The 18,968-nt window shown below is 40.7% G+C and overlaps 1 protein-coding gene across 1 annotated transcript in view; it reads left to right on the forward strand.

Annotated features, from left to right (window-relative positions):
• Nucleotides 1-18,968, forward strand: part of ENPP1 (ectonucleotide pyrophosphatase/phosphodiesterase 1) — a 1,288,649-nt gene that overhangs the window by 636,209 nt on the left and 633,472 nt on the right. The window contains exon 9 of the mRNA XM_044063702.1: nucleotides 17,539-17,648. Coding sequence (XP_043919637.1) covers nucleotides 17,539-17,648 — 110 coding nt within the window. The remainder of the gene's footprint in view (nucleotides 1-17,538; nucleotides 17,649-18,968) is intronic.

The following is an 18,968-nucleotide window of genomic DNA, read 5'->3' on the forward strand; positions in this document are numbered from 1 at the left end:
GACTAATCCTTCCCTCATGCCTAAAGTCATGTCTGCTGTCTCTCCCATCTAGACTGTCTTGCTTCCAGTCTTCTATGCATCGTACAAAATTAACAAGGATACCGAACCAAACATTGGATTTGCACAGAACACTAAGTCTCCCATATTGCTTTTTTGTTCTGATAGCAAAATAAACCATGTGCAAGACAATGTTAGAGCAGATTCTACTACAGCAGAAACTGCTCTAGTGACATATATTGCAGAAATGTTATCTACCGAAGAGATCTTAGAAACTGCAACATTGACTATTAACCTAGTCTAGAGGCAGAACACATTTTGGTTTGGGTCTTCTACAGGGGACCCTGTAACTGTCCACCTCTCAAGAGTAACAAAATACTGTTTAGAAGTCAACTAAATGTAATGATTTACTGTTACAGTCACCCCTTCTTAGGGAAGATAGTACAGTTGAGTACAATACTTAACAGTAACAGAAGCTCTTTAAGGATAGGTCACTGCAACAATTCCTCCTTCTTTTCACTTTATGGAGCCTTGTATATAGTTTGTATACATTTTTCAGAACATTTGTGAACTAAACAACTTCCTTTGTGCTATAACTTGTAATGTACATACTTTATATTTTGTTCAACAGTGGATATTTGTGTACCACAAGCACATCCTCATTGCAAGGTTTCCAGACTCAATGAAATGTCTTACCTTTGCAGGCACGAGACCACCATCGGCCTACCATTGGCCTAGGGACATTTTCAGAAAGCTGTCCAGACCAAGGGAACTGAGAAAATTTTTAAATCCAGATATAAAGATTATTGTTATGTTGACCCCTTCCTCAAAGATTTATTGTTACGGTCAAAATTGCACATCTGTTCTTTAACTCAAAATTTAAAATGTTCTTTAACTGGTGAGACAGCCAGTTAACTGCCCTAGATGGTAGTGGTTCATGTACTCCAAGGAAAAGGCACCTTGCACCCTTCTAACTATAAGCAGTCTAGCTTGACAAGCATTTTCTGCCTTAATGGAGAATCTCTGATATGAACTAGTTCAGAAAAACACAGGTGACTTATTTCTCTTTTACCAGGACCAGTAATGATTCTGAATCTTTTTTATCTTGTTGTTTTCTTTAAAAAATAACAGAGACAATAGATTAGGGACAGTACAGACAAGAACTCTGTACTAGACCAAAGCCTTTGATAAAATCACCAACATGGAAATTTTCAATGAGTTAAGCAAACTGAATTCAAATGGTTACATTTTGATTGTGTAATAGAGCATTGTAGCAATGAGCAGTAGCCTGTGTTTCATTTACCGATCCTGTTGGGAGGGGAGGCAGTAGGAACTGGTTGAACCTTGCCTGCTTTAGGTCTTGGGAGTTACCACAACTGAAAAGAGTGATACTTGATTGGGTTGGGTAAGTAGGTATAAAGAATTCACATCGGCCTTTCCCAGTCACTGTAACTTTGGGGTAACACATCTATCTAGTGGATGGGGAAAGGTGGAAAAACAGGAAAAGATACCATGTCGCCATGAATAATGGCCCCACCCACTCCACTGTTACCCCTACTGTATCTGTGTCATGGATGGCCTAGACAATGGGAATGATTGTGTCAGACAGACAATGAGGGGAAATTAGTTGGTCTGCTTTGATTTCAAGACACTAAAACTTGATTTTTTTTCACTGGGGTTGGGGTCTTTGTTATCATTGTATACAGATGCCTCAAAGACTTTCTGGAAGGCCACAGATGACTTCATTAAGTATAAGTTATCATTATCTTCATCATCATTGGTATCATGATCTTCTATGGGTAACTGCAGCCCAAACATGTAGCCACTGCACTTCTTTTAGCTACTTTGTGGAGATGGATGCTGTCTACGATTTATGCTAGGGAGATAGGTTATTTACCACATGTGATAATATTACACTTTTTAGCATTTAACTTGAGCCCTTTTTTAGTACACCAGGTATTTGCAAGTATCTGTTCTTGCTGAAGGGCTTTGATGTCAGTGGGGTACTTGACAGGGGCTCCCAGTTTGCAGCCATCTGCAGACATGGTTAGCCAGAGGCCTTGGTTCATGGTCTGGAGATCAGAAAAGTAAATGATGAAGAAAAGATGTGCCAGCACTGAACTCTGTGAGACACCACTGGTCATCATCACACTCTGATGAAGCACCTGCTACCTGCACAGTATGGGTTCTGCATTTTAGACAATTTGCTGTCAGTCTCACTACACAGGGATCTATTTATTTGTGATGGATTAAGACTTCCTATGCCGGCATGGGGGATTGTGTCAAATGCCTTGGCCAGGTCATGGCATGCTGTGTGGATTGATTTTTTTTTTTTTTTATTGTAGGGATTTTTTTATATGGCAGATCAGCAGGGTGGTTTGTGTTTAAGTTTCCCATTATATTTAGATATTGTAGGGATGATCAGTTATATACATTTAACTAAGTGAGCATAGAATTCGTTGTTATGCACTGATTGACCCTTCAAAAAAAGGGCCTGCAAGATACATTGCTGATAGTACCTCCCACAGGATAATTAATCACCCAGCAGTACCTCCCACAGGATAATTAATCACCCAGCAGTTGAGAACCTCTGCTTTCCCAACCTATAAAGGCTAACTAGAAAATCTAGAGTGGGTCAGCCGATTGACTTTTTCAGTTATTCCACAGCTTAAGCTACCAGATTTGATGAGAGCATTACACTGCACCAGTTTCTTTAATAACTCTAATTGTAGATATTCATAATCATTTACAGTGTTGTTAGGTTCAGTGTTAACTGTTGTAGTATAGATTATGCTGCTATTTTTACCACAGTCTTACAACCTTTTTCAGGAGTGTATTATTACTTCAGTCATTTTGTACTGCACAAAGTTGTCATAAGAAAAAAGATCACCCATCTTAAATTCATTAACTATTTGCTTAAGCCGTGTACTGGTCATACAATGTGTAACAGCATTATCCTCAGTAAAAAGAAAATGCTATGCTAAAGAAAGTTTCATAGTGTAAGAGTACAAGCAATTTGCAAACTTGTTTTCCAGTCAGATGCATGTAGTTGTACTACAATTTAAACTAAATAATAATAATAATAATAATATGGTGTATACAAGCCACAAGCATTGTAAATAAAATATGGTTGCTGCCCAGAAGCCTAGATAAATTAATGTAGTACTTTTAAACCAGGACAGAATTTTGCATCTTACTGTGATCCCCTATCTCTGCCAGAACTGCCAGTGTATCCTTTAATTAACCCAATCAGCTGATTTGTTCTGTCAAGGGCAGAGTACAGGCATCCCTGAACTAACTGACAGTCACATGACTGTTCGCCCTCTGGTGAAGTTGGTGGTGGGGAATGGACCAGCTTTCAGTTCCAGCAGTGGGCAGTGTGACCTACATACTCAGCTCCATTCATTATGGGGTGGGAGGTTGGCGTAATGGTTAAGGTGCTTACCTTAGAAACACAAGGTGCAGGGTTTGATTCTGACATGAGGTAATTGGCTAGGTTTAAAATGGTCTATAAGGGCAGTTAGCCTAGGACTAACCTATGAACCTGTGGTCCTCAGTGGCTTCCTTGAGCTGCACATATTACTGCTTAATCATGAAGCATGCGTGCTGCTGCATATGATTATTCCTGGCAAGTGTCGCAGACATCTCTGCAGTGTGTATCTTCAGTGGGCTGATACCCTAACACCTACTGCTACCAGTAGGTATCACCCAGGCAGCAAGTCAGAGCCACTTCCCTCCCCTCCAAGATGACACTGGCCAACAATGAATACATGTTCCCATCCTCCCCCAGTTTCCATACCACTGAATGAACACTGGTGGTCTAGGCTGCATTCAGTGATTTTGCACTCTGTGTCACAAGGCTGGGACTTATAAACAGGTTGGTTTGTTAATAATCATATAAGCTTAAGGCATTATGATTAGCTGACCAGTCTGTATAATGGAGTATGAAGCTGTGTGGCAAGTTCTTGGACACTTTAGGTAAATGGGCTTAGGTAAGGTACCTAACTGAGAACTAGGCTGTGCATTATAGTTCCAAAGGCCATAATTGCATATCCTGAACTATGAATATTAAACTACAATTTTAAATGCAAGACACCAAATTCCAAAATTCACTTTTGCCCATTGCACCTATAATATGAAGTTTGCACTACCACACTCCTGCTAACTATATATATATATATATATATATATATATATATATATATATATATATAAAACTCAAAGTTCACTGTTCCTAATAGCCCAGGTTTGAGAATGCCCTCAGGTACCACACCTCCAGTCTTAGTATTTATTCCTTAACATTTGTTGTTAATACTTCACTGTTCTAAGGATGGAAATTGTGATGCTTGGAACTGTAACAGGCTCATAGAAGAATGTTTGTGTTAGATGTCAGTGAAGTTACCTGCTGCACATAGTATTTCCTTGTGTGTACTGTTATAAAATTATTTATGTGTAATGCTAATATCCTGCTGCATGTCACATGTATAATGTTTGAATTACTCTTGCCAGGTAATATTTCTTTACCCATCTCCTGGTGAAAAAGAAATAAAGATGATACAACTACTGAGAGGTGATCTTTGCCTGGCATACAAGGCATGCCTGGACACTGTTTTGATGAATCTTTTACACATCCACAAAACAAACAGAATCAAAACTACTAGAGTAAAAACCTATTTTTTCTTGCAACATAAGTAGGTCATGTTGGTGAGACAGATATGTTTTGTCAGAGAATTCACATTCTCTGGAACAGGCTCCCCATCCATGTGAAGCAAAGCTCCTCTCTATCCCTGTTTAAGTGCAACTTGGACAAATGGATGGGTAATCAGAAATTCACCCCTGGTCTTGCTCCTATATCTCTGATGGATGGAGGCAGTCAGCAAATCACCACTTATAAATCAAATATAAATCAAATCTGTAGGTCCCATTTAGATTGTACAGCTAGGCTTTTAAGGGCCCTAGTGATTGTTAGCGTAGTATACACCTATGAACCCACCCCTATGATGTAATATGCAAATAAACAAACCCCTCTGTTGCTGTTTTTAGTTGTACTGCGGTTTCTTGCATCCAGTCCATATGTCTTTACAGCAATAGTTTCAGACCGGAAGTTTGCCCACTACATTTTCAATTAATAACCAGTTTGCAAGGCCTGTTAGTATTTATACCCTCACCTCTACATTGCACGCAGGAACAGTTGCTTTTATAGTTCGGTTAGTGTGGTTACAATAAATTTTTGCCACATCTGCATTCCTTCCAAGAAGAGTGCTGCCTCTCTACTCCTCAAAAGATTTCACTTTGATGAAACCATCAATGTGAATTGATATTCTGTCACCTGTCACTAGTAAGAAATCTCACAATCTTACTTTAGAAATGCTTACTTGATTGGTTGTGTTAAGTGTCCCAACAGCTGCTAGATCAACTTTTGGATCATGGTCTCCCTTTGTAAGGAAAATGACTCACTGACCATGCTGGCTTACTGTTGGAGATAACTCCATATGAAACTGCCCATGTCCTTCTTGTTTTGTTGTAGTCATCACATTTGGGTTATCCCTGCCAAAGTAGCCCTCGGCCAGCCCAAATACCAGAGACTTAGTATTTCTGTGTCAGTTGCTGTTGCTTGAGGACTGCAGTCAGGTCATCAGTAGTATAAAGTAAGGCAGCCAATGCCACTTACATCAGTCATTCTTGCCATGGAGCCCGAAGCAGAAGCATTTTACACGAGTGCCAGTCGGCCGCTACCTGAGTTTCGTTTCCGAATTGAAGGTGAAGTCTTCTAAAGCTAAGTACCCCATTGGGGATCCTTTTTTCTTGCACTAACCGATGTCAGAAAAAGTTATAATTGTCTCGCCTGTGGAAAGCAAATACTACACCGAGACTTCCGCTCTTACTGCGTCACTTGTTTAGGTCCAGACCACGATGTCCCCCGTTGTCACTACTGTGCTTTGTTCAACACCAGAACTATGCCGTCGGGCCCTTATTGTAGCCAGATATTTTCGTTTACAGTCCTCGAATTCTGATATGGCTTTGGTAAGCCATCTGACAGCAGATCTTCCAAAAAATGTAAAGCTAAAGACAGAGACAGACTGCACAGGTCCAAACCTACCAGCGATGCTTCCATTAAGCTAGTCTTCAGTCCTCCGGTACTCAGTGAGGTGCTTTTGCTGTCCCTGATGCCCGCTTCAGTTGATTCACAGGCCGCTACTGAGACCCTTTCGGAGTCTGGTATGCTGCAAAACTCTTCTTCGACTAAGGATCCTGCAGTTGTCTCTACCTTGGATGGATCCGGAGCCACTGAGCAGGGACCGGAGGAAGTCCTTCGCACTACCAAATCTTGACACAAACCGACGTCTTCTTTCGCGACTAACGTTCTTTCAAAAACAACTGAGTTTCTTAGGCCCAGGGTTCGAACCACACCCAAGAAACAGACAACCCATTCTCAGGTGCCTGATACCTTACCTCAATTTCAAATGCTTAAAATGGCAGAAGACCTTATCATGCTGTTCAGGGGAAGCCAAGCTACCCCCTCCAAAAGAAAAAGAGATCTGTCCCCTGTAGTTTTGCTGAACAAGAGTCAGATGACTCTGATGCATCTGACTATGAAGACATGCAACCCCTCTCCACATATGAGGATTCTGATGCAGAGGACTCCATTTCTTCAGCCTGTCTCCCAGAGGATTTTTCCTTTGGGGATACCCTGCATACTTTAAGGGAACATTTCCAATGCGAGTCAGGACTACCCTCAGTCTAAAAAGCGACTCAGGGAATTCCTAGATCTTCCGCAACATAGACCCTTGGCCATTGCCCCAGTCCTAGATGCTGTGGATGATGTTTTCCTTGTATCCAGCTTGACTCCTGATGCCCTACCTCCTGTTCCCAGAAAACCAGACAGGTACTATAGAGTCCCTGGCTCACACAAATATCTTTTTAAAAATCCAACAGCTGACCCGGAGGTCATTTCTCAAGGGCCTAAAGGGATTAAAGCAACCTCTGCTAAGAATCCCACCCCCTTAGACAGGGATTCCCGAGCATTGGACAGATGGGGTAAAAAAGTATACACTTAAGCTACTCTTACTATCAGGGCACTAAATTGTCAGTTCCATATGCTGAAATATCAGAAACATACTTTGGAACTCCTTAAACAGAAAATGTCTTCCTTCCTGCTTGGGCAGAATCTAAAGATTTACAAGACTTAATGCATTCTGCAAATCAAGTAACTAAACAGCCTTTGCACTTTGGTTTTGATGCCCTAGAAGCTTCTTGCAGGGCTGTAGTCACTGGATCTGTCATTAAAGACATGCATGGCTTAAAAAACAACCCTTCCCAGACCATGTCAAATCTAAATTGTTGGATGCCCCCCTTGCACAAAGATAACTTATTTGGCACTAAGGCAGAAGAAGATGGAAGAAAAAGAAAAATCTATGCAAACAGTTGAAGATTTCTCACAGGCCAGCCCCCTAGGTTCAGCAGGTATTGTCTCTCCAAGCACTGGTCCTTTCCTGCTTCGAGTAAACAGGCCCAACCTAGTCCCCATGGAAACAGACCCCCCCCCCCCCCGCCCAGACAGCAGCCCCAGGGAATGCAGAGATCTAAGCAGTGACCTACCTCCACTTCAAAACCAGGGAGTTATAAGCCACCCCCTTATGGTAAGAGCTCACAATGACTCACCTCCTCCCAACCTCCCCTGTGCCTACCTTCACTTACCCCTAGGAGTAAAACTCTCCTTTCACTCTAGCACCTAGGCCACCATTGCCAAGGACCAGTAGGTTTTGAACATTGTGTCTCAGGGATACAAATTCTGCTTCCACACCCTTCCAACCCCAAAAGGGTTCTCAGATCTTCCACCAAATCAGTGGGCAGAGGCTCAAAAGGAAATCCATTTCCTGCTCTCTTTGAGGGCAGTAAAGCATGTTACTGCAGAACAGATAGGCCAAGGCTTCTACTCCAGACTTGTTCTGGTGCCCAGAAAAGAGGGCACCTGGTGCCCCATCCTTGATCTATTCATTCTAAACACCTTCCTGGTGATCCCAAAATTCAAAATATTCCCCCTCCAACAGCTTCTACCCATGCTCTCCAAGGACGCCTGGCTAACCACCCTAGATCTAAAAGAGGCCTACCTCCACATTCCTATCAGGGAATCATGCTGGAAATATCTCCACAGGATCTCAACACTTTCAGTTCTCTGTGCTTCCCTTTGGCTTATCTACTGCTCCCAGAGTTTTCACAAAATGCCTGGCTCCGGCCATTGCCTTTTGCAGACAAAGAAATATTCAAATTTACCCATATTTAGATGACTGCCTTATTCAGGCAAACAGCCAGGAAAAGCTGACCAAGCACCTGGGCTTTGTAAAGAACCTACTAACCCCCCCTAGGGTACACAGTCAACAAAAAGAAATCCAAACAGGTAACCACCCAAAGGATAATATTCCTGAGAGCAAGTCTAGACACACCATCCCTGATGGCATACCTTACACCAGAGAAACAAATTTTAATGACAGCCTACTTCTCTCAACTGGCCATCAGGCCCCAGCTATCTGCAAGGAAGATCCTGCAAACTCTGGGGTTCATGGCATCTTGCATACTATACATTCCATATGCTAGACTGCATGTGAGGAAACTTCAGTGGCACCTAAGAACCAGAAACTCTTCTACCTATAATTCCTTGCCTCAGAAAGAATTTCTTTGTTGAGAACAGCATGCCCCTACAACAAGGGACTGCCCTTCTCCCCACCACCCAGACCCTCACCACAGATGCATCAGACTATGCTTGGGGTGCACACCTGGACAGCAGGTGCATACAGGGCCAATGGAGCCCACAGCAAATCCCCCTGCTCATCAATCAAAATGAGATGATGGTGTGCAGCATGCCTTGATAGCTTTCAAATAGCTTCACCCTCCAGGAGTTCTTCTGATCAAAACAGACAACACCACTGTGATGTGGTACATTAACAAGCAGGGAGGGACTCACTCCTACCCTCTATGCAGGCTGGCCATGACCCTTTGGCTCCCAGCCTCTTCCGTGCAGCTACACCTGTTAGCACAATTCCAACCAGGCTCTCTCAACTCCCTGGCAGACTAATTAAGCAGAAACCTTCTAGTCCCACATGAGTTGCAGCTCAACAAAAGTACCTTCACCCTAATAACTCAGAAATGGGGAATGCCGAAGGTTGACCTGTTTGCCTCCCACACCAACCATCAGCTCAGCAAATTGTGCACCAGGGAGCCTCACTGCATGGCTTGGAAAGTGGATGCCCTGTCCTTCCCCTGAGTAAACCTCTCGGTCTATGCCTTTCCTCCCCTTCCTCTCATTCCCAGGGTACTGCTCAAAATAAGGGAGGAAAAACCAACGACCATTCTCATAGCTCCAGACAGCACTGATACCCCTTGCTGTGCAGCCTGTCCCCACTGCCTCCATGGAATCTTCCTTAGATTCCAAACCTCCTGACCCAGAGGGAAGGGGAATTCATGCATCCCCAGTTGCTGACACTCAGTTTGGCAGCTTGGCTTTTTCAATAACCCTGATTCAATCTGTCATCCTCAGTAAACAGGTTCTGGATGTTATCCTTGAGGCCAGACAACCTAGCACCAGAAAGTCTTATGCAGATAAATGGAAATGGTTCTGCACCTGGATCCAGGCTGAGGGGGCCAGTACAGCACTGCCCTCTATCCGTCTCATCCTGGATTACTTAGCTGACCTTGGTCTCTCTTTCTCCTCTATAAAATTCATGCCTCTGCTTTTTCTGCTCATTTTCCCACTGAACAGCCCCCTTTCTCACACCCTTTGATCAAACAGTTCCTCAGAGGGGCTAGCAACTTGAGGCCCCCCCAGAAGGGCACCAACACCAGCTTGGGCCCATAATTTTGTCTTGGAAAAGTTCACCCTGCCTTCTTTAGAAGTAGCTTCTTCTGCAGAGCTAAAGTTTCTCTCCTGGAAGACAGCATTCCTTCTGGCCATCACTTCAGCCAGAAGAGTCTCTGAGCTGCAAGCACTCATGGCTGTGGAACCCTTCATCATCTTCCATGCAGACAGGGTATCCCTCAGAATTAACTCATCCTTCATGCCCAAGGTGGTGTCCAGTGTGGCTCTCAACCAATCCATTCATTTGCCCACCTTCTTTCCAAATCCCCAGAACAAGGGGGAAATGATTCTTCACTCTCTAGATCTGCACGGACAGCTCAGATTCTATCTGGACAGGACTAAATCCTTCGGAAAGTCTGATCAATTGCTGGTTAGCTTTGCTGCAGGGGCAGAAGGCAAAGCCATATCCAAGCAAACCATTTCCAAATGGATAGCACACTGCATCAATTTCTGCTACAAACAGCATGGAAAGCCTCCCCCAAGGGGGACAGGACACACTCCACCAGAGCAGCCCCCACCTCTGCAGCTTTCCTCGGAGGAGTCCCCACCAGGGACATCCTGGAGGTTGCCACTTGGACATCTGTTCACACATTTACCAAGCATTACCACCTGCCTCTCTTCTCCATATCCAAGGCAGGGTTTGCCTCTGCATTCTTGCAGGGCATCATAGCCAGCCCCTAGGTTCCTTGTCTGCCTCCACCCATTTCCTCAGCTTTGGGAATCTATGCAAATGTGATGACTGCAACAGTGAAACACAAAGAACACAGTACAGTTGTGTGTATACTTACCATAAATGTATATGTTCGAGTGTATTCACTGTTGCAGTCTTGGTTTCCCTCCCTCCATCCCCCTTTATTCTCTTTCTGCTTTTGTTACCATTCTTCCTTTTTGTTCTCCTTTCCTTACAAGGGACATATTGGTACTTATTTTCTACTGTTGGGGTTCTTCCACCAGAACCTGGCCTCCTACTTTGGGGGCTCCTGACAAGTTAGGGCAAGAAAAACTGATGTAATGGCCTCGGCTGCCTACTTTATACTACTGACGACCTGGCGTCAGTCCTCAAGTGACAGCAACTGATGCAGAAATACTAAGTCTCTGGTATTTGGGATGGCCAAGGGCTACCCTGGCAGGGATAACCCACACGTGATGACTGCAACAGTGAATACATTCAAACATCTACATTTATGGTAAGTGTACACAACTGTACTTTCTCTATCCAGTCCTGCCATTCTGCAACTAATCTAGGACCATCTGTCTTACCTTCCATCACCCTCACATCATCTAATCAAACAGAGACAGTAGTCCCCCACTAACACTCCAAACTAACAACTCCTCAGCATCCCATCCTTTGTAGTTAACCATCATCTATTAACTCTCACCTGCACATATGTAATATGGGTCAGAATGGAGAGATAAAAAGTAGGTCTGAATGGAGAGATGAAAAGTCAGCAAGCAAAGTAGAGTAGTAGTGCTGAAACTGAATTCATCCTCAAATCTTGGTGAGTACCTTCACGAGGTGGACCCTGTTTTCATAAAATCTCACCAAGGTGACACTGATATGTAGACTATTTATATATCATATATCATGGACAAAAGTAGGTCAAAAACTAAAAAAGATACCTAGGTGCACAAGACCCAGGATTAAAAAGTGCCCAACCCTGGTAGGTGCACTGGTGCCAGAACTGGAAAAGATGACAGTGTAGAATCCTCAAAGTATGGAAACATTCCTACACTGGGGCCAGGTCAGGCCCAGGGGGAGGATGCCCCCCCATTGTAGAAGGAAGTAGCAGTCCACAAAAATCACTAAACCTGATAGGCCAAAGAGGAGCCATAAAGACGATAAAGTGGACTCTTGAGGATAAGAAAGAAATTATGTATTGTTACTATTATGCAAAAAGCCCAGAATTCCCAGACACAAGATATACAAAGCGATTAAGAGAGAAATTAGAGGAAAGAAAAATACTTCCACAAGAAAAATTGTCAGAAGCTTCAAATTAAAATTTGTGTTCATTAATACAACAGATTTGTGAAAACCCATATATAGATCAAAAAACTTTGATCTGTTTGGAAAAAGAAGCATCTGAGGAAGTGCAAAAGTATAAACAGCAAAACCTAGAGATATTTGAAAAGTATAAAAAAGAAATATGGACATAGAAAGAAAGAGAGATTTGATATGGTGCAATATTTATGCAAAGGAGAAAGCTAAATTAATCGGTGTAAAGAAGGCAGCCCCAAAGATATTTGAAGATGAATACAGGCAAAGGCATCCAGATATGGAAAATTGCACAATAAAAAAAATATTATCACAAAGATGGAACATAGAAAAGAAGATCAGTAAAGTAGAAGTTAAAAAAAAATAGAAGTTGAAGTTATGGAGTGCCTGCAAAGTGAAGGATTGGATATAGAAGGTCTAACACAGGTTACATCACAGCAGGATGGAGTTAGTCCCCAAAGCAGGGAGAAAGAGGAAGATCAGGAAACATCTAAAGAAGAAATATGGACATGGGAAAGAAAGAGATTTAATGTGGTGTAATATTTATGCAAAGGAGAAAGCAACACTAACCAATACAAAAAGAGCAGCACCAAAGATATTTGAAGAAAAATACAGGCAAAGGAATCTGGATATGGAAATCTTTACAATACAAAAATAAGAAGACAAAGAGGAAAAGTAGAAAAGGAGATTAATAACGGAGAAGTTAAAGAAATAGAAACTGAGGTTATGGAGTACCTGCAAAGTGAAGGATTTAGTGTAGAAAATCTAATTCAGGAAGCACCAAAACAGGATAGAGTAATGGATATACAAAATAAGGGGAAACCAGTGAAACAGAAAGCAATTGGTCAGGTGCCATATGGAGATAATTTGAAGCCTTGCACAGGAAACGAGTGTAAATGTTTACTTGAAGCTAGACAGCAAGGGAAGGAACAGGAAACTGTGGAAACTCTGATACAGTCAGTGTTGAGGAATGATAGGCCAGTGAGTTCTCATGTGATAGAGCAACAGACGGCACAGGATGAAATTGATAAGGCTGTGTCACAGGAAGATGCTATAGAACCTTCTATAGAATGCCTGCAGGAAATGGAAAACAAGGAATGTGCCCTCAGTATGGAAGAAAATGAGCTAAGAGAAGAATTTCTCGATTTAATCGACATGGACAGATATATCAAGATCAATGAAAGAAATAGATTGCAGAAGGTTAATAAAACCCAAAAAGGCAGAAGTCTGATAAAACAAATGAACATGGTAATTAGGACTGTTCAGAGAGATCCATGCGATATAACAGAAGTAAACAGAATATATTAATAAGCAGCTAAATTAATAACTGATAAAGTTCTACCACAGGAACACAGGGTAGCGAGGGAAAGGAAGATCAGAAATTGAATACCACCATGGAAATATCGAATAGAGAAAATTATAAAGCAATTAAGACAAGAAGTGTCACTGTTGGAAGACTGTAGAAGAAGGAATAGATCAACAAAATTGCTAAGAAAGATAGATGTGATAAAAGCAATGTGCAGTATTAGAACAGACCAGAATCTATCATGCACTATTGAAAATAAACTAAACATTTCAGCACAGGCGGAAACACTTAGAAGATATGAAGATAAATATAAAGGAAAAGTACAAAATAAGAAATTTATTGATGACCCAAAAAGGTTTTATAGAGAACTGGGAAATAATGTAAAAGGAATTGAAAGACCACCAGAAAAAGAAGAAATAGATACATTTTGGAGAAGGATCTATGAAGATCCTGTGGAACATCACAAAGATGCTAAATGGATAGAAGAAGTAAAAGAAAGAATAAGAAGTTTTAAAGTACAGGATATGTAATGGGATGAAGTAACAGCTCGAGAGATTGAAACAAAGTTAAGAAAAGTCTCTAATTGGAAAACCCCAGGCCCAGATGCAGTACCTAACGTATGGTTAAATATATTAACATCTTTGAACGAAGATTTAGCCATGAGTAAGAACTACTTATATGTGCACCCAGAGCAGACACTAACCTGGCTAACAATAGGAAAAACAATGCTCCTACTTAACAGTGAACCTACAAGCTACCCTATAAATTATAGACCAATAACTTGCCTTCCAACAACGTATAAACTATACACGGGAATTGATGCCTACAGAGTTTATAGTCATTTAGAAGAAAACTCAATTATGGCAGTAGAACAAAAGGTCAGTAAAAGAAAGTCATATGGAACAAAAGATCATTTGTTGTTAAAGTCATAGTAGAGAATTGTAAAAAGGGGAAGAATCTAAGTATGGCATGGATTGACTACAAAAAAGCATTTGATAGTATCCCTCATTCATGGATAAAAGTGCTTAAAAATGTATATGATACATCCCATACTGATCTACATTACAGTGACCATGAAACAGTGGCAGACTACTTTGCAATTCATAGGTTCATAGGTAGGTACTAGGCAAGGGCCTACGTAAGCCTAGCCAACAAGGTTCCCTGGCTTACACCACCCAAGAAAGTTATTTTCCTGTGCCACTGTCGAGCAGAGACACAGAAGTGATCCCAGGGGTATATTTCCTATTTCCCATCCACTTATCAAAATTTTTCTTGAAGAGTGCTAATGAAGAACCTTGCTTGACATAAATGGGTAGCCTGTTCCATGGTAAAGGTCAAATTGTTATCCCAGTAATAAAAATTCAAAGGGGGATATTCCAGGGTGGCTCTCTGTCACCGTTACTATTCTGCCTTACCCTTAATCCATTAAGCTGTTTACTCAGCAGCTTAGGCCATGGCTGTAATCTGGATCCTAGAAAACAACAAAGTGTAAAGACTTCTCATCTTCTCTTTGGTTAGGATTTAAAACTGTATAGCTCATCGGATTAGGAACTGAAAGCACAACTGCAAGTTGTCAAATTTTTTCAGATGATATAAGAATGTCATTTGGTCTTGATAAATGTGCAAAAGCAACATTTAAAGCAGGAAAACTGTAATGCCAAGAAAACATCAGTTGGGGACAACAATGTGGTATAAAAAACTGGAGCAAGAAGGAATGTATAAATATTTGGGAACTGATAAAGGATTAACAATAAAACATGAACAACTGTGAATACAACCTAGTAAGAAATACTTCAAAAGACTTCAATTAATCCTGAAAACAGCTCTGACATCTAAGAACAAACTCCAAGCTATAAAGCTGTTTGATCTTCCTGTCATTACAGTTTTGGAGTGATTGACTGGCCCCAAAACTTGTTGGATAGATTAGATAGGAAGACAAGAAGGATGCTCCATGCTCAGTAAATGATTTATAAAAATCAGTGCCTACTAAGATTATATATTCCCGTTCCAAAGGAAGGGTGGGTCTCTATGAAATTGATTACATGTATAGATCTGCAATCATAGGACTCCACTGAAAGTTCTGAAACATGAGAATAAATCTAAGATGACTTCTCTGCTTAATTTAGCAGAAGCATGTCAGCATCAAGCAGGAATGGAAATCAAACCAGAAGTGGATAAAAATCAGGCAGCTACTGAATGTGCAAAAAAACAAAAGAAAGAATATAAGAAGAAGGCCCAGAAGAGAAGGCAAGAAATGTGGAAAAAGCAGAAATACAGTTGCAAGTATAGAAAACTTCTGGAAGAACCTCATGTTGATCAAGAATGAACACAGGAATGGTTGAGGAGAGATGCATTCAAACCCAGAAATGAAAGGTTAATATTGGCGGCCCAAGTTAGTGGGTTACGTACAAATTGGTTTACAAAGTCCAGTGAACATGTGGGAGAAACAGACAAATGTAGGTTTTGTAAAACCAAATTGGAAACAGTCCCACACAGTGTTACTGGTTGCGACATACTAATAGGCGGAAGGACTGTATACTGAAAGGCATAATAATGTGGCAAGACTGTTGCACTGGGGATTGTGCAAACATTATGGTAGTGAAGTGACTGAAAAACACTGGAAACATGAGCCACAAAGCATCATAGAACATAATGAAGTCTACATCACACGGGATCACCCAATACCAACAGTTCAAAAGATAGATGCTAGAAAACCGAATATAGTGGTCCAAAAAAGAAGACAAAAGTAGCATTAATCATTGAAATTGCCACAACCAATGACCATAGTGTCTTGCATACAGAGAGACACAGTCATAAAATATCAGGATTTGCAGGCAGAAACAAGAGCAATGTGGAAGAAATACTCAGACAATTCCAATAGTAGTAGGAGCAATGGGGCTTATAAAAATGAATCTACATTCGTAGTTATATACGTTACCAATCCATGTAACCCCATATGAATTGCAGAAAGACTCGTTACTGGGCACATTGTGGGCGCTGTGAAGAACACTTTGGGCTGACATCAAACACTAAAACAATACTAATTTCATGAACTTTAATTGTACTTTGACTTAGGAATGGGAGTCCATTCCTGCCATAGTATTAGAACCCCAAAAGATTTAGAGAAATTAAAGCACATATGAATTTAGGTTTATTTTGAATCATTCTGTATTGTATTATTGTGTGTGTGTGTGTGTGTGTGTGTGTGTGTGTGTGTGTGTGTGTGTGTGTGTGTGTGTGTGTGTGTGTGTGTGTGGGTTTGGAAAAATCTTATTTGTACTCTACTAGATACGGACAGTTGTAATGTACATTAGTCTGTTTTATAAACTACTTTGCCTCCTTTCTCCTATCTTCTGTAACTCCCAGGCAGCGGCTGAAATTTATAAACGTTTGTCTACTACCATGATCAAGAAATTAAATCAATAAGTAGGATCATTAGGAGGAATTGTGTGAATGGGAGGCTACAAGAGTCTCAGAAAATATGCAAAAGAAATAATTGCTTAGGTTTTCCTAATCTGCTCTTTTGGTTAGTGCTTTTGCCACCCAGACACTGATTCTCTGCTTTGGTTTACAGCCTTGGTGCCACCTTTGAGCAGTTGCATCTCCTCCATTGTGAATTTGTTTTTTTTTTTTTTTATTTTTTTGCTGGGGTCTTCAGTTTCATCTCACATCCCAGTGGCATATTGGAAGATGAAGTGGCAAACCTTTAGATTGCACATAGCTGTGTGTGCATTGCAGGTGTACCAGCACCTTACAATGGACAGATGTCCTGCCTAGGATTCATTCATTGCCTTATGTCCATTGATAGATGGGATGGGCTGTAGATTCACTGTGACCATGAGCAGGATAAAAATGGATATCAGAAAATGAACACATGAATGAAAGAATGCATAAATAAGTGGATGGATGAATGAATGAGTCTGTCAGAAATGGAACTCAGTAAAAATGCATTATTTAAGACATACCTAGAAATAATCTTCATAGTGCTGTATATCTATTCTGTAAAGAGTAATCTGTTAAGAATGAGCACCGAGGAAAATCTTGTAACAAAGATCATTTTTCATTGTTAAACTAATGTTTCCTTTTCATATTTAACATACAAAAAAAAAAAAGCAAACGGATATCCCCTACATTACATATAGTAAACATGCTTTGATGCTCTGTTTGTTTTGTTTGGAGCATTAGGAGACTCAGTGTTCTTCTCATAAAACCAGTTATAATGTGTCTTGTTCACAAAATGCCAAACATCTGCATGAAGTTTTCTGAAATTCATTTTATGGTTTTCATTAGTTTTCCTGCCTCGAAATATAGACTGGTATTTAGATACAAGACCTGCATTTTGGTTTTATTCAGATAAAAGATTTTGAACTGAGTTTTCTTTTTGTACAGATCTGGCTGACTGCCAAGTATCAGGGATTAAAGGCTGCTACACTCTTTTGGCCTGGATCTGATGTTAGAGTTAATGGAAGTTTTCCAGATATTTACAAGACATATAATGGGTATGTGAAATCATAAACTGCTACTACCAGTATAGTAGGTGAAATGTAATGTATTGTAAATGTTAAAAATGTGTATCAAAATTTAAAGGTAGTCAGTGAAACTTGACCGTTGCAAGACCACAAGTGTGCTTAACCCAAGTTGCATTTATTTATTTACTATTTTTGACTAGAGAAGTCCTATCAAATAGTATGCATTTATGGGGAGGCCCAGAAACCAAACTCCTGTGATAAAGCACATTCATAAACAACATGGAGTGTACCTAGCAGAAATAAACAGATAACAAGAAGGCGCATTGCTGGGGCATTAAAGAACCACTGACCTGATTTTTTTTCCATTTTAAATAATATTATTTTGGCCTTCTTCTGATGTTAGAATCATATTTCAGTAATTTTTATTTTGTCAAGTAATTTTATTTGCTGTTTTATTTTTAAAACAAAATTGGTCACATGCATACACTTTTGCATTGATATTAATGAGCTCTGAAAGGTACTGTGAACTGGATGACTTCATCAGGAGACAGGAAGTGCCCACTTAATCCACGTCAAGATTATGAGGAACCAGATCCTATTCTGGGACTCGTAGGTTACGAAGCAAAAGAAAAAGAACTTGAATGGGGTGTCAATCTATCACAAGACACACATTCACACTTATGTGAGGGAATAAATTGGAGCAGCCAGTGAAAACCCTAATGGTCACAGAGGGAAAGTGCAAACTCCATACAGAAGGCACTCCAGCTGAGAATTAAACTGGAGAGCAAAGTGCTGTGAGTCAGCAGTGCTAAACAGTATGTCAGTCCACCACCCTTTATTTAAGGTTGTGTTATATTATTGCTAAACTCTCACACTGTTTTTACAGTTTGGTGTAATACTAGTTTAAGGACAGCTGCATAATCTCCTGACCTATTACATACAGTGTGTTAGCATAACAGAAAAAATATTTCTGTGTATTGTAGTGTTATATGTAATAATGTAAGCACGTCTGGAAAGGATGGGTACTAATAATGTCATGAATGCAGACATAACCGTATATGACTGGTAATGCATAAAGGAAGATACTAACATAGCTGTAATTGAGACTATTCCTGGCTTTACGACTGCTTCATAGAACTTGGTTGCAGTGGGTCTGTACGTAGTCCTGGACCTAAAGCAACCTAAAGCAAAGGGAAGAAAACCTTGTGAATAGTTTGAATAGGAAGGGTGAATGCTGACTAGTCATTTCATGGTGCTCTTACAGTAACAGCCTCTGATGTACACACACCAGTTATGTGTTATTTTGTGCACACACAACCGTCCTTCTTCAAAATGTATCAAATGGATAAT

This window comes from Protopterus annectens, chromosome 1.part0 (assembly GCF_019279795.1).
Source record: "Protopterus annectens isolate FY-2018-M chromosome 1.part0, PAN1.0, whole genome shotgun sequence".
In the NCBI taxonomy this organism is placed as follows: Eukaryota; Metazoa; Chordata; order Ceratodontiformes; family Protopteridae; genus Protopterus; species Protopterus annectens.